General features: G+C 35.2%; 1 protein-coding gene across 1 annotated transcript; it reads left to right on the top strand.

The window, feature by feature from the left end:
* Window positions 1-827: 827 nt before the first annotated feature.
* Window positions 828-3,697, top strand: LOC112711745 (uncharacterized). The gene is made up of 3 exons (XM_029289209.2): window positions 828-2,531; window positions 2,668-3,261; window positions 3,331-3,697. The coding sequence occupies exon 1, from the start codon at window positions 885-887 to the stop codon at window positions 2,523-2,525; it is 1,641 nt and encodes a 546-aa protein (XP_029145042.1). The 5' UTR covers window positions 828-884; the 3' UTR covers window positions 2,526-2,531; window positions 2,668-3,261; window positions 3,331-3,697.
* Window positions 3,698-15,270: the final 11,573 nt, after the last annotated feature.

The raw sequence follows: 15,270 nt of genomic DNA, 5'->3' as shown, positions 1-15,270 counted from the left end.
CTGATCTTTCATCCATCCAAGTACAAAGCAGCTAAGCAAAGACACGTCTTTGTTTTGCAAATGGTGGAACCAAATCTATTTATTCGTAATATATAAAAGAGTAAAACCCCTCCCCGGTCCCTAACCATTTACAAAATTGACCTGGCGCCCCCTAACCATTGGAAAATAACAACGCAGCCCTCATCGATTTTCTCCGTGTGACCAATAGGTCCCTCTCCGTGAAATGTAACCGAGAAATCCTACGTGTAACGGTAACTATCTGACGTGGATTCAAACGATTTGATGGGACAATTGGGTCCTTGCACAATCATCAAAAACGTTGCCGTTTTGAATCACGATGGAATCAGATTCTAACATACATTCCTCATTCTCTCCCTGAAGTATCACACGCTCTCACTCTTTGCCCTCATACACACAAAGAATTACCATAAACCCTAAAGACTGTCAAGCTTCCCATCAGATAACGACGAAGAAGGAGAGCCGGCGAGGACGACGTAATTGTGCAGTAACGTGGCGTTTGCTGACGGAGGTGGTGACGTGCTACTGACAGAGCTGCACTTCCGTTTTAAGAGGTGAGTTCGTACAACTGTTTGTAAATGACATCAATGTGGTCCTTCATTTGTTTATCTGAATGAAGTATTGTTACCATGGACCACCATAAAGTACAATATGCATACTTTGTTTACATTTGTGAAGAACAGTCACTTTCACTAGGGTTGGGTCATCACTTGGAGTAAAGTTTTTTTATCTGTTTTGAGTATATTAATGTCTGTTAACAATAATTTAGTTATGGGTTACTAAGTAAAGTTTATATATTGCAGATGGCTGTTGAGATTATACCAGTATTTCACCATGGGGGGTGGTTTAATAGAGACGATAATCTAATGCTCAGTTACTGTGGTGGTAAGGTAGAGAGATTCCCCAAGTTGGACATTGACTTTGTTAATTTTAAGGATTTTGAGGAGATGTTCAAAGGGTTAGGATATACAGAGTACAAGGCTATGTATTGGCTAGACCCCGGTGCCCCTTATCTAGGGGCTGGACTACACATTTTAAAAGGTGACAAAGAAATTAACCAAATGTGTGATAACAAGATGGCAAATTTAGAAACTGATGAGTTGCATGTGTATTTTGAGCATCATGTGAGGCAGGCAGATGTGGATGAAGCAGGGGCTGCTCCTGTAGACTTGAATTATTCCTCCACTGATGAGGGCTATGAGAGTGCTGAAGATGAGGCTTATAAGCCTCCCCCACCTGGTTATGAGACACTAAGCAGCAGTAGCAGTGAGGAGTTAAGGCCAAGGAATAAGAGTAAGAAGAACACACCGAAAAAGAAGAAAATGACACCTAAGAAGAAGAGAGCAACACCTAAGAAGAAAACTGTGACACCTGTGAAGGAAAAAGTTAATGATGATGATGGCCTATCCCCTAAAACGAAGAAGAAAAAGAATAAGAGATATGTGGGGAGGACAAGAAGGCATATATTGGATAGGGATGAGGGTCTTAATGGGCCAAGGCAAGGGCAACAGGCTGGAGATGATGAAAGCCCAAATGTAGTGCCTGGAGTAGGGGACAATGATGAGCCCATTGTGGAAGAGCTAGATTCTGACATTGACAAGCCATATCAGTATGAATCAGAAGCATTCAACTCTCCAATTTCTTCTGATGATGAGGGTAGAAAGCCTAAATTTCATGAATTTGATGATGACACTGGTTATGGTGAGGTGGATTTCGAAATTGGAGAAATGTTTGACACCATGGCACAATTCAAGCAAGCATTGAAGGACATGTTTGTTTTTGAAGGAAAAAAGTTAGAGTATGTAAAAAATGAAAAGCATAGAGTGAGAGCAAAGTGTGCGGAAGAGGGTTGTCCTTGGCTAATCCTAACTTCCTGGAACAGCCAGGAACTGTGTTTTCAAGTCAAAACATATGTTAAGGAGCACACTTGTGGTAGAAATTTGACAAGCAACATGGCAAGTAGATCATGGGTTACAAGTAAGCTAGTGAAGAGGTTGCTCACACAGCCGCAGCTATCACCTAAGGAGGCTTTAGAGCACATGAAAGAGGACTATAATGTCCATATCCACTATAAAATGATACAGAGAGCTTTGAAGGCAGCCAGAGAGGAGGTAATAGGAAATGAAAATGAGCAATTTGGGAAGGTTAGAGATTACTTGTCTGAGCTTCATAGGAGTAATCCAGGGTCAACAGCTATAGTAGATGTGATCCCCCAGCCTGAATCACTACCTGTGTTTGACAAGCTATACATATCATTGGATGCATGCAAGCGTGGGTTCAAATCAGGATGTCGTCCTTTAATCGGGCTAGATGGTTGTCACCTAAAGGGTTATTTTGGTGGGCATCTCCTTTCAGCCGTTGCTCAAGACGCTAACAACCACTTCTTCGTCATTGCTTACGCTGTGGTTGATAGTGAATGTACTGACACATGGAGGTGGTTCCTAACTCTCCTCCAGGAGGACATAGGCTCTTGCACTGAATATGGATGGAATTTTATTTCAGATTAGCAGAAGGTATGTTAGTTATTAATGTGTTAATTGATGGTGTGTTGATAATTACATTTGTGCTGGTACTTGATTTTTTGTTGATTATTGAATTGATGCCCATCTGAATTAGTAATCAAATTATTGTGTGCCTATTGTGTGAAAGGGATTGGAGGTTGCTCTTCGAGAAGTTATGCCACGGGCGCACCACAGGAATTGCGTCCTCCACATTTGGAAAAACTTTGTTAAGCAATGGAAAGACAAACAATCCAAGGGTTTGGTATGGCAATGTGCAAGGAGTACAACAACTCCAGAATTTCGTGCAAAAATGGACAAGTTGAAGTTAGTGAACCCGCCTGCTTGGGAGTATCTCTCCAAGTTTCGTGAATCTGCATGGACTAAGAGTCAATTCTCTCACTATCCAAAGGTTGATAATATCACCAACAATATGTGTGAGGTTTGGAATGCAAAGATTGTGGAGTATAGGAGCAAGCCGATATTGACAATGTGTGAGGATTTGAGGTGCTATATAATGAAAAGATGGCTGGACATAAGAAGAGGTTAAGTAACTATCATGGAAAACTGGCTCCTGTGCAGCAGCAACGGTTGGATGAATTCATTAAGCCTGAAAGCTGTAAGTGGACAGCGGAGTGGACTGGAGACGATGAACGAGTTATATTTGAGGTTCAAAGACGCCAAAGTAGGCTTGGGGTTAATCTAAGGGAAAAGACATGCACTTGTAATCAATGGCAACTTACTGGTAATTATCTAGTATATTCCACTTTGTTATTTCCATTAAGTACACATCTAACAATGTAATTTGTTGCAGGCATGCCATGTAAACATGCAGTTGCTGCAATCTCAAGGCTACGAACACTTAACTTGAAGCCTGAAAATTTTGTGCATGAGTGGCTTACTATGGATGCCATGCGTGCCACTTATGGTATTACAATTCAACCTGTGAACAGTGAGGAATTTTGGGAGCCATCCGATGCTCTTAGGCCAGTGGCACCTGCCATCAAGAGACCTCCTGGTCGTCCTAGGAAGAGAAGAACTACTGATCCTGTGTCTGAGAGCCAACTAAAAGGGAACAAGGTAAGAAAGGCCTTTGAGGTGACATGTAGCAAGTGCGGGAAAAAAGGTCACTATTACAAGACCTGTAAAGGAGCTCCAAGGGATCCCAATTGGTAGCCAAAGAAGAAGAAGGCAAGAAATACAAAGGTACAATACTTAGGCTAGTATTAGTAGTTACAGGGATTTAAATGTCTATTAATCTTAGTATCGAAGGGGTTTAAGTGACCGTAAAATGGTTTAATGAGGGGCTTATGAGTCTTATAAATGGTTAAATGAGGGGTTTATGTGTCCTAAATATCTTACAATTGATCACAGGGTGATAACCAAGCTATTGTTACACCTAAATATGGTGCTGCTCCCTATGCGGTCATAGATCCTATTGTAAGTTGATGACTAATTTGTGTTATCCTGTTCATGGTGTGGCATAAATATGATAATCCTTAACTTGTGTACGAATTGTAGGCTAAAGCAAGAAAGCATAAGAAGAAGTTACCAAGAGATGTTACTCCAGTGACTCTTCCACAGGCAGGAGTAGAAATTTCAGTGTCACAATCTGCTCCTACGAATGAGGTAATAGTAGTGATCAATATAACATTGGGACTGAAATTTTAGTGTACCAAACAGATTCTAATTTTCATTATTATTGGTCAAAAAAGCAGGATCATGACATCAATGGAGAAACTGGTAAAAATGGTGATGGATCACTTGCACCAAACCCAGCTGTACCTAGTCCAACTGCCCCAGGCCCAACCACAACTGCAACCAACCATGTCTTGCTAAATATGATGAATGGTCCACAGATTCCTGCACCCTTCCGGAAGAAACAGCCAATTCATAAGCCATTGAAATCTCAGGTTCATGGGCCGTTACTTCCACCCACTGTGCCCACAAACCAAGTCCCACTAACCCAACCAAGGATGGCTACAAGATCAACTACATCCATTGGCATTTCTCTCGAGACACAAGCAGCAACTAGTGCTGGTACGGCAGCTAGGTTGTTCCAATTCATCCCAACACCAGGACTCAAACAAGGAATCAAGGCACCAAGCTTCGGAGCACCACTAAGCTTTAAGCAATTTGGCTCCACTGCACCCCCTTTTAAAGCTCCACGGAAAAAATGAAGACTAGATAGTTATGGCTACTATTTTGGATAGTATTTTGTAACTTATATCTGCCTAACATTGGTCTAGTATTTTGGAACTTCTAGTACTTGAACACTTTAGATTATCTGTTTGTATACTTGCCAAGGCATAACATGTAATGCCATGTAGGTGTAATGTCATGTAGGTGTTCTGCAACTGTTTATTATTTATGGTATTTTGTGTTTCAGTCTAAAGATTTTGATTGCATACTAGATTTGGTTTATTCTTCATTTAATGAGATTGTATGAAAACATACTTCAAATGTTTAAACGCTCAGAAATTGTCACAACATTACTTACAATATAAATCACAACAATATTTCTATCATTGAAATTTAACAATTTAACATCACAGTCATCATCCATAATTTGCATCTATTTCATAACATCAACATCCAAAATAAGTTACAAATTTTTCACATCCTATTAGGCTGAAGTGCAGTAATAAAAATTCCACCAACAACAACAATGACAAATGCCATGATAATACATCTATTCTGTCTAGTGTATCTTCTTCCATGAATTCCATCATATAGCTTAATCTCCATCTCTTTAATTTTGTCCTCCAACTCCTTCAATCTCCCATGAACTTCCATCTTTTGGACTTCTACCACTGTATAGCCAGACTCATTTATCAAGTCATCCAGCCACTTAAAATATTTGCAATGCGTTGAAGGAGTCTACAATTATGAACAATTATTTTTTAATCAATCTAATTACAGAAAAGATTGTAAGATGGAATAAACCCTAATGTACCTTGAAATAACTGCAACCAAAGAACAACTTATTTGGATTACTTGATGTGGTTGACTCAAAGAGAATCGCATGAGCTCCACAATAACATATTGGATGTGTGAACTTCTTCCTTGTCATGCCAACATTGCCAGAGTTATTGCTTGAAGCTCCCATCGACTTCTCTTTCCATGAATGACGGATTGAATCTGATGAATGTTCTTCCGTCTTCATCACTGAAGGCAAGGTCAAATTTGATAACTAGGGTTCACATTAACATTTGGGATTAATCTTATTAAGAACTGGAATCAAAACTGCAGCGTTTTTGATTATTGTGTACATGGCTTCTATCCTATTCACAACACTCAGTCCACGTATAATAGCTACCGGTACAGGTAGGATCTTCCGGTTAATTTTTACCTGTAAACCGACGAGAGGGACCTATTGGTCACACGGAGAAAATCGATGAGGGCCGCGTTGTTATTTTCCAATGGTTAGGGGGCGCCAGGTCAATTTTGTAAATGGTTAGGGACCGGGGAGGGGTTTTACTCTATATAAAAATAAATGTTAAGTTTACTAACATTACTTTTAAGATATATTTTTTCTTCTATTAATGCGATGATAGTAACATCGTTTACTTGGCAAAATTTTAGTCAACTATTATTTTCAAATCAGCAAAAAAAAAAAAAATATAAAAAAATAAAAAATATCGGTAATTAAAAATTAATAGTGTTTAATCAAATTTGTAACCTACAAAAATATTAAATCTATATTCTTATATTTATTATATCTTACCGTTATAAATAATACAATAAATTTATAACTTCTAATAATTAATTTCTATAAATAACTCATTAAACTTAATAAACATCTATATTATAAATGTCATAATAATATTATTAATGATGAAAAATTTTACGTTATAAATATTCAAATTTTATAATATTTGATCTACTCATATAAGTCTCTTATCACTATTCTTTTAAATAACATCAAATTTAGCACAAAAAAATTTATTTTCGAACTACACAATATCTCAAACTTATTTAATGGAACATCATTCTTTAGACAATATTATCAAATAAAGACAATTTGTTTATCAAAATTTGCATGGTTCATCTATGGAAAACATTAACATCCACAAATAGAAATAATTATATTAGATGAAAATGAGACAACTACATTTGTGGCGCATGTAACCAAATACCACAATATCCAACAATAAGGTAACTCTATATACTTTTCATAATCCCATCTATCAAATTATTAGTTACTAACCCAATACTTATTTCAGATCAAAGTATTACAACAATTTTTGTACTTTTGATGGCGAAGAAAAAAAATTGTTGGGCACAACTGCTTCAAATCTAATGACTCTTCAGAAAAGTAATGACATTGAAGCACCACCCCAATTGAAAAATTTGTGCAACCTTACACTTGTATTTGAAGTCAAAGTAAATGATTTTAATCTCAAAAAAAGTTGTCAATAATACACTGTTACTAAGACATTTGTTCCAACAAAAAATACTGAACCTCAACATCCATTAAAACAAATAAAACAGGTAGTACTAAAAAAATCACTTATTCAAGTCATGATTTTTATTTATAATTTAAATTATTTATTGATTATAGGAACCAATTTCGCCAATACTAATATCATTAGACGAAGATCACATACCCATTAAGAGATTAAGGAGAAAGAAAATCATACAAATTCACGACCTATCTTCGGAAAAGGAACATACATGCAAAGATGGAACAAACAACATAATAAAAAGTGCATACAACTCAACAATTCATAAAGAACGTGTCTTCACAAGAACCTACGACAAAAAGAAAAAAGCAACAACTCTAACAACAACCAATTAAAAAAAAGAGGACGACGAGCGTCACATAAAAAGACTAAATCTATCAACTAAAACAAATGCAAAAATCAAACTACCAAATAAAAATATCACTTTGTACAACTCCAACATCTAAATCTTTTGTACTACAAATTATTTAAATAAAACACATTTCAAATTTAATTTTAATTTACACATATTTAATTTAATTTTATAAAATATAACATTTTTAATATTTATTATATACTATCGTTAAGTTACCGTCTGCGCATGAATCTCAATATAGTACCTTTATAAAAATAATAGTTGAGATGTGAATACATATTATGTGAAAAAATTTAATTAAATATATCAAATTATTATAATTTTACAAGAAAATTTTTTTATTTTAATCGCGACCTTCATATAAATATGCCAGTCTAATGAGTGAAATATACTTTAAAATAATAAAAAAATTAATGATTAAGATTGAAGATAAAAGTTTGAGAATAAACAAGTCAGTTATGATCAAATTTTTTATTAAATTGGATGTTAATTAGGAGTAAGTTTTAGTAGTAACACTAACATGAGAGTTTGAAACACTAATGAGCAAATAAATAAAGAGGATTAAATGATCTCGTTTGCTATTATACTATTTGATTTTTTTATGACTATACTATTTGATTGATAATGAGAGTAATCTTTTATATTTAAATAATTTTATATTTTTTGTAAAATAACTAAAAAATAAATAAAAAAAATGTAACAAATATAAAATAAAGAAATATAAAGAAAGAAAAGAATGTAAAGTCGTATAAGAGAGAGAGAAAATTTTATTGCTGTATGGAATACCTCAATTGCTTCACTATTTATAAGTAAGGAAGTTTTATATTTTTCAACTTCATTATATATTGCAGCTTTCTTGGAAAACCTTTATTATGTGGGGATTGGCTAGGATCAATATGTCGTCCTCATATTTGTATATTTGTTTAATACACGTATGTTTTTAGTTCGGGGTCAATAACGTAACAAGTTTATAAATGACACACTATAGTGATAAGACAGAACGAACATAGGCTTGTAAAAATTATGTCACATCACAGAATTTGTCTAATTCTCCTGAAATTTGTTGAGCGCGGATTGTCATTGCGAAAAGCTCTGAAGGAGGCAATTGAGTGGTCTGCTACCTCCTTGAGACGTGAAGTGTGGTCGAAGAAAACCACTATAGCCGTCATATCTTCGTGGTACTGCCGCCTTTCTTCGCCTTCGAGACTTATTATGTGATTGTAAGTGGTTCCACGCCTTGTAGCAATGCGTTCAATCGCATATTTCAGTAGCTTTCTTGCAGAACCCTGACAATAATAAAAGGAGTAGGACGATTTAAATATATATATTTCTGAAAATTCTGAATTTAGTATTTAGATATATCACCCGTCCATTTTGGCATCTTGATACTATAATTGACGCTCTCTGCATCGTTATATTCTGCCAAAAGCTCGCTGATCCAATGATTAGGAAGAGCTGTCTTCGTTGGTCAGTACCCTGTGTCTTGCCTCCGCATCGGTTCTAACCAAAGGCTTGTTTGGAATTGGTGGGTTGACTTGAAAGTCGTTGTCAGGCGACACAAAGCCTATCTCCTTTAGATGGAGGTCCCCTATCGACCTAGTAATCTGGAGTATTTAATAAAATTTATCATTCCATGCAAAATTTATACAATTTTATTAATGTAATGTAAATTATATCTACCTGAACCAAACCTCTTATACTGTAACTGATAGTGCCGTAATTGTCTTCCGTCGATAGCTCGTTTTCCCCGTTTTCTTGTACGAATGCCATCCTCTCTCTTGTGTTGTCAGTTTTGTGAATTTCGCTTAACAACTCCACATTTGACTGTCCTCTGATTATTGACCGTAATACCAACTGCTATCTCCAACATTTCCCCAATGGAATGTGCCTCGGACCAATAGGCCGACAAGGCAGCTGATCCCGGAAGCTATAATTTCCGGGTTTTCCCTTCTATGATCTATTACGTAGATAGTGAATTCCCTATGAACCTCATCCATACAGTGTTTTAGAGTGTACTCGGTAAAAAAACCTTCTTGTCTAACATCTCCTAAAAAAAACAGGTAAGGAGCAAGGAACTTATTTTAATGTAAAGATTATTGAAACTAATTATTCAAGAAGTTAAAAGAATCATGTTTATAGCTAAGAATCTTTTTATGGATGATGCCACTTGTTCCTGTCTTGTAATATGAGTCGAGGTATAACTCATTTTTCTGTGTGTATGGAGTTTTCTGTCCCAAGAGCACGAGCTATACTTCAGCAGTCAAGGAACACCGGAGGAGGTTGGGACCTGCAAAGAGACTCCAACGCTCAAGTTAGTAAGAGTATAAGATGGATATCAAATGACTCAGAATGAATCGTGTTCTGTACCTAAGATTGGAGGTGGACGTATTTATAGAATTATTGTGGTACGATTACTCTGATATTGTGGATCTGTTATTTAGTGGGTCTGATAACTGCTCTAGTGAGTTTGTTTAGAGAGATTTTCGGAGAGATTCTTATGCTGGGTTGGCACGTAGTTATTTGATTGTATAGGATAAGTTCGTTAGGAGAGCAAAATACGTACTCTCCACGTACTCCTGCATGTGTGTATTTAGTTTTAACCAGATTGATTTCGATTTATAGTTTTAATTTTACCTGAGCCGAATTATAGTCAACGGAACGGATCTTAGAATTAGTATTTAGATATATCACCCGTCTGATCCAATGATTAGGAAGCTGTCTTCGTTGGTCAGTACCCTGTGTCTTGCCTCCGCATCGGTTCTGACCAAAGGCTTGTTTGGAATTGGTGGGTTGACTTGAGAGTCGTTGTCAGGCGACACAAAGCCTATCTCCTTTAGATGGAGGTCCCCTATCGACCTAGTAATCTGGAGTATTTAATAAAATTTATCATTCCATGCAAAATTTATACAATTTTATTAATGTAATGTAAATTATATCTACCCGAACCAAACCTCTTATACTGTAACTGATAGTGCCGTCATTGTCTTCCGTCGATAGCTCATTTTCCCGGTTTTCTTGTACGAATGCCATCCTCTCTCTTGTGTTGTCAGTTTTGTGAATTTCGCTTAACAACTCCACATTTGATTGTCCTCTGATTATTGACCGTAATACCAACTGGCTATCTCCAACATTTCCCCAATGGAATGTGCCTCGGACCAATAGGCCGACAAGGCAGCTGGTCCCGGAAGCTATAATTTCCGGGTTTTCCCTTCTATGATCTATTACGTAGGTAGTGAATTCCCTATGAACCTCATCCATAGTGTTTTAGAGTGTACTCGGTAAAAAAACCTTCTTGTCTAACATCTCCTAAAAAAAACAGGTAAGGAGCAAGGAAGTTATTTTAATGTAAAGATTATTGAAACTAATTATTCAAGAAGTTAAAAGAATCATGTTTATAGCTAAGAATCTTTTTATGGATGATGCCACTTGTTCCTGTCTTGTAATATGAGTCGAGGTATAACTTTTCTGTGTGTATAGAGTTTTCTTAGTAAGAGTATAAGATGGATATCAAATGACTCAGAATGAATCGTGTTCTGTACCTGAGCCGAATTATAGTCAACGGAACGGATCATAGCCCCCAAGCTTGACCTGTGAAAATTTTCAATTAAATAGGTTGAGCTTCCGACCTATAAATCGGAATTGTGATTATGACAGCCCCAAGCTCAACTTGTTAGATTGAAAAGAGAGAAAAATGAAAAAAAATGGTAGTAACAGATGAAATAGATAAACAAATAAATAAAGATGAATAAAAAGTATTAGAAAGTGAGATTGGTAGCCCCAAACTTAGCCGTTAGTCGACAGTTATTCAAAAATAATTGAATGGTAAGAGTTGTTCGATCAATATAATTATATGGGGGATATTTTTCTGTTTGAGAACAATTTTTCATGTATGGCATATAGTATTTGATTGACGCGAACTGAAAAGTCCGTTCGTATTAGTTGATCGAATCGATTGTATGATCCGAGAATGTAATGATCAATTGTCTTTGAGAATTTTTCCGACCCACAATAATTTATTGACGAATTTCTTGTCCAAAGCAATTAATTATTGAATATTGACTGAATAATAAAGATTTGTAACATAAATAAAATAAATTATTGTAAAATAGAAAAATAAAAGAGATGAGTCCATCACCCATGTATCATCACCCATGTATCAAAGTAACGATCATTGCTAATCGAGTTGTTTTTTTTATTGGTATTTTTAGGATTGATATTTGAAGTTGAATGATTGCATCAAAGTATCATGTGTGTGTTGTACTTGAACTTGGAGTGTCCGATCTTTATGGTCGGTTATTAGGGATAATTGGAGGTTGGTATCTTGTGCATTTAGAAATTGGAGCATAGTTCGGTTTTGATCTGATCGTGTACTAAATGGCTTATAGATCAAGGAAGATTAATAGAAAAAAAATGAAAAGTAAAAAAGTAAATATTTTAAAAAGAGAGCACATAACTGCGTTTCAACGTATGAACTTAGCTTAAATACACCTTTGAGAAGAAGATATTCCCTGTACTTATATTGCCACAAAATGTATGTATCTCGTCTGATGAGCTTTGGGTGTTTATCACCGCGGCTTTAGCATCCGATCCGCTATTGATTATAACCTGTAAAATAGGATAAATAATTCGGTAGAAAAAACGGTAGTGGGGTTAAGTAAACTCGGCCCCACGGTGGGCGCCATATGTTCCTGTCTTGTAATATGAGTCGAGGTATAACTCATTTTTCTGTCCCAAGAGTACAGATGTCGAGCTATACTTCAGCCGTCAAGGAACACCGGAGGAGGTTGGGATCTGCAAAGAGACTCCAATACTCAAGTTAGTAAGAGTATAAGATGGATATCAAATGACTCAGAATGAATCGTGTTCTGTACCTAAGATTGGAGGTGGACGTATTTATAGAATTATTGTAGTACGATTACGCTGTTATTGAGTTTGTTCAGAGAGATTTGCGGAGAGATTCTTATGCTGGGTTGGCACGTAGTTATTTGATTGTATAGGATAACTTCGTTAAGAGAGCAAAACACGTACTCTCCACGCTGCATGTGTGTATTTAATTTTAACCAGATTGATTTCGATTTATAGTTTTAGTTTTACCTGAGCCGAATTATAGGCAATGGAACGGATCACCACCTTTTTTTTCAAAGAAAATAACGTTCAGAAAAACTCACTTGTTATTCTTGCAAAGAGGTTCTCCGCTACGAAATTTGCAGCTGCATTACTTGAGCCATGTCCGTCGTATAAACCGATGAAAAGTGATTTTTTTCCGACTTCCACTTGGCTAAATTGTTGGACCACCGTGCTGCCTTGGACGACCGCGTACGAAAATTTCCCGGCAGAGTAGTTCTCTAGTTCAATGCTGAACATATTCGGGTCCATCGTGTTGGCCTTTCTTTTCTTGACTTTCTTTTCTTGAATAGAAACTGAGAGAGAGAGAGAGAAAGAGAGAGCGATAGAGAACTTTGCGGAGTGAGAGAGAGAAAGAACTAACCCAAGAACCTTATATAAGGACCCGGGTGACGAACATTTAAATTTTTGAGAAGGATTGGTTAACTACAAAACGTAGCTGCCAAATGGGCCAATCGAATCTGTTTAAGCCCGTGAGTTTAATGGGACTCATTTAACCTGTTTTATTGGCAGGTCATAAAATTTTAGTACGAATCGTTCATAGTCAACCCAATGAATTAAACGGGTTGGCCTGTTTATCTTTTTTTTTTAAATATTTTAACTAAAAATATTATTTTTAGGTTAAAAATTTTAAATAAATAGTATTTTTTTAGTTGATGGGTCAGATCAAGAAAAATATTGGTAAAAAAGGTTTTTTTATTTGTAAAAAATTGTTAAAAAATAAACGGACTTAATTTCAAAGGTAAAACTCCACCCATTTAAACGGGCCGACTCAATGGAGTTAGTCCATTTTGACGGCCTTACAAAAATATACCCAAATTATATTATTGACAAAAATGCGTTCAAATAATTTAAAAATGTCCAACAGTAAATATATATTTTCAAAAAATGACTTAGAGGTTGAATTTTGATGTGATTTTTTGTACTACAAATTATTTAAATAAAACACATTTCAAATTTAATTTTAATTTACACATATTTAATTTAATTTTATAAAATATAACAATTTTTAATATTTATTATATACTATCGTTAAGTTACCGTCTGCGCATGAATCTCAATATAGTACCTTTATAAAAATAATAGTTGAGATGTGAATACATATTATGTAAAAAAATTTAATTAAATATATCAAATTATTATAATTTTACAAGAAAATATTTTTATTTTAATCGCTACCTTCATATAAATATGACAGTCTAATGAGTGAAATATACTTTAAAATAATAAAAAAATTAATGATTAAGATTGAAGATAAAAGTTTGAGAATAAACAAGTCAGTTATGATCAAATTTTTTTATTAAATTGGATGTTAATTAGGAGTAAGTTTTAGTAGTAACACTGACATGAGAGTTTGAAACACTAATGAGCAAATAAATAAAGAGGATTAAATGATCTCGTTTGCTATTATACTATTTGATTTTTTTATGACTATACTATTTGATTGATAATGAGAGTAATCCTTCACATTTAAATAATTTTATATTTTTTGTAAAATAACTAAAAAAATAAATAAAAAAATGTAACAAATATAAAATAAAGAAATATAAAGAAAGAGAAGAATGTGAAGTCGTATAAGAGAGAGAGAAAATTTTATTGCTGTATGGAATACCTCAGTTGCTTCACTATTTATAAGTAAGGAAGTTTTATATTTTTCAACTTCGTTAATTTGGTTTGCCTTGAGAAGTTAAACTATTTAGTATTGAAATCAAATCCCCATATTAATGATGATCATCCACCTCATCTTTCATCCTTATCACAACACTCCCCATTGGATGACCATTTAGGATTATTGCCTCGATAAAACCTTACTAAAGAAAAACCCAGTAGAAAAAAACCTTAGTGAAGGAAAAAGAGTACAATATCCTTTAGTGATGGAGACTGCCTCATTAAAAACCTTGTCAAGAAAAATCCAATGGGAAAAAACCTTGACCAAGAAAAAAATAGTACAGTCTCCCCTCTTGCCAACATTATTTTATATCTCGAAATCGGTGCATCCCAATCTGATGTACCAATCTTTCAAAAGAAGATTTTGGGAGTGACTTTGTGAATAAATCTGTCAGATTATCACTTGAGCGGATCTGTTAGACATCAATTGTCCCTTGATTTTAAAGATCATGAGTGAAGAAGAATTTGGGAGAAATATGTTTTGTTCTATCACCTTTGATATATCCGCCTTTAAGTTGAGCAATACATGCTGTATTATTTTCAAACAGGATAGTTGGAGCTATCTTCTGATCAACAAGTCCACATGATGACAGAAAATATTGGATCACACTCCTCAACCAAAAACACTCGCGACTAGCTTCATGTATCGCTAGTATTTCAGCATGATTAGAGGATGTTGCTGCAATCGCCTATTTTGTGGACCTCCATGATATAGCTGTATCACCATATGTGAACATGTATCATGTTTGAGGTCTCCCTTTGTGTGGATCAGACAAGTATCCAGCATCTGCATAGCCAACTAATTGTTACTTGGATCCATAGGGATAAAACAATCTCATATCAACCGTTCCATGAAGATATCGAAAGATTTTCTTGATTCCACTCCAATGTCTTCTGGTTGGAGAGGAACTATACCTTACTAGTAAATTCACCGCGAATGATATGTCAGGTGGCGTATTATTAGCAAGATACATTAGCGCTCCAATGGCACTAAGATATAGTACTTCATGACCAATAATATCTTCATTCTCTTCTTTAGGATAGAATTGATCATTCTCTACATCCAAAGATCTTACAATCATTGGGGTACTTAATGGATGTGACTTATCCATATAAAATCTTTTCAAAATATTCTCTGTGT

The sequence above is a fragment of the Arachis hypogaea genome, chromosome 9 (assembly GCF_003086295.3).
Source record: "Arachis hypogaea cultivar Tifrunner chromosome 9, arahy.Tifrunner.gnm2.J5K5, whole genome shotgun sequence".
Classification (NCBI taxonomy): domain Eukaryota; kingdom Viridiplantae; phylum Streptophyta; class Magnoliopsida; order Fabales; family Fabaceae; genus Arachis; species Arachis hypogaea.
This window is presented reverse-complemented; position numbering and strand designations above follow the sequence as displayed.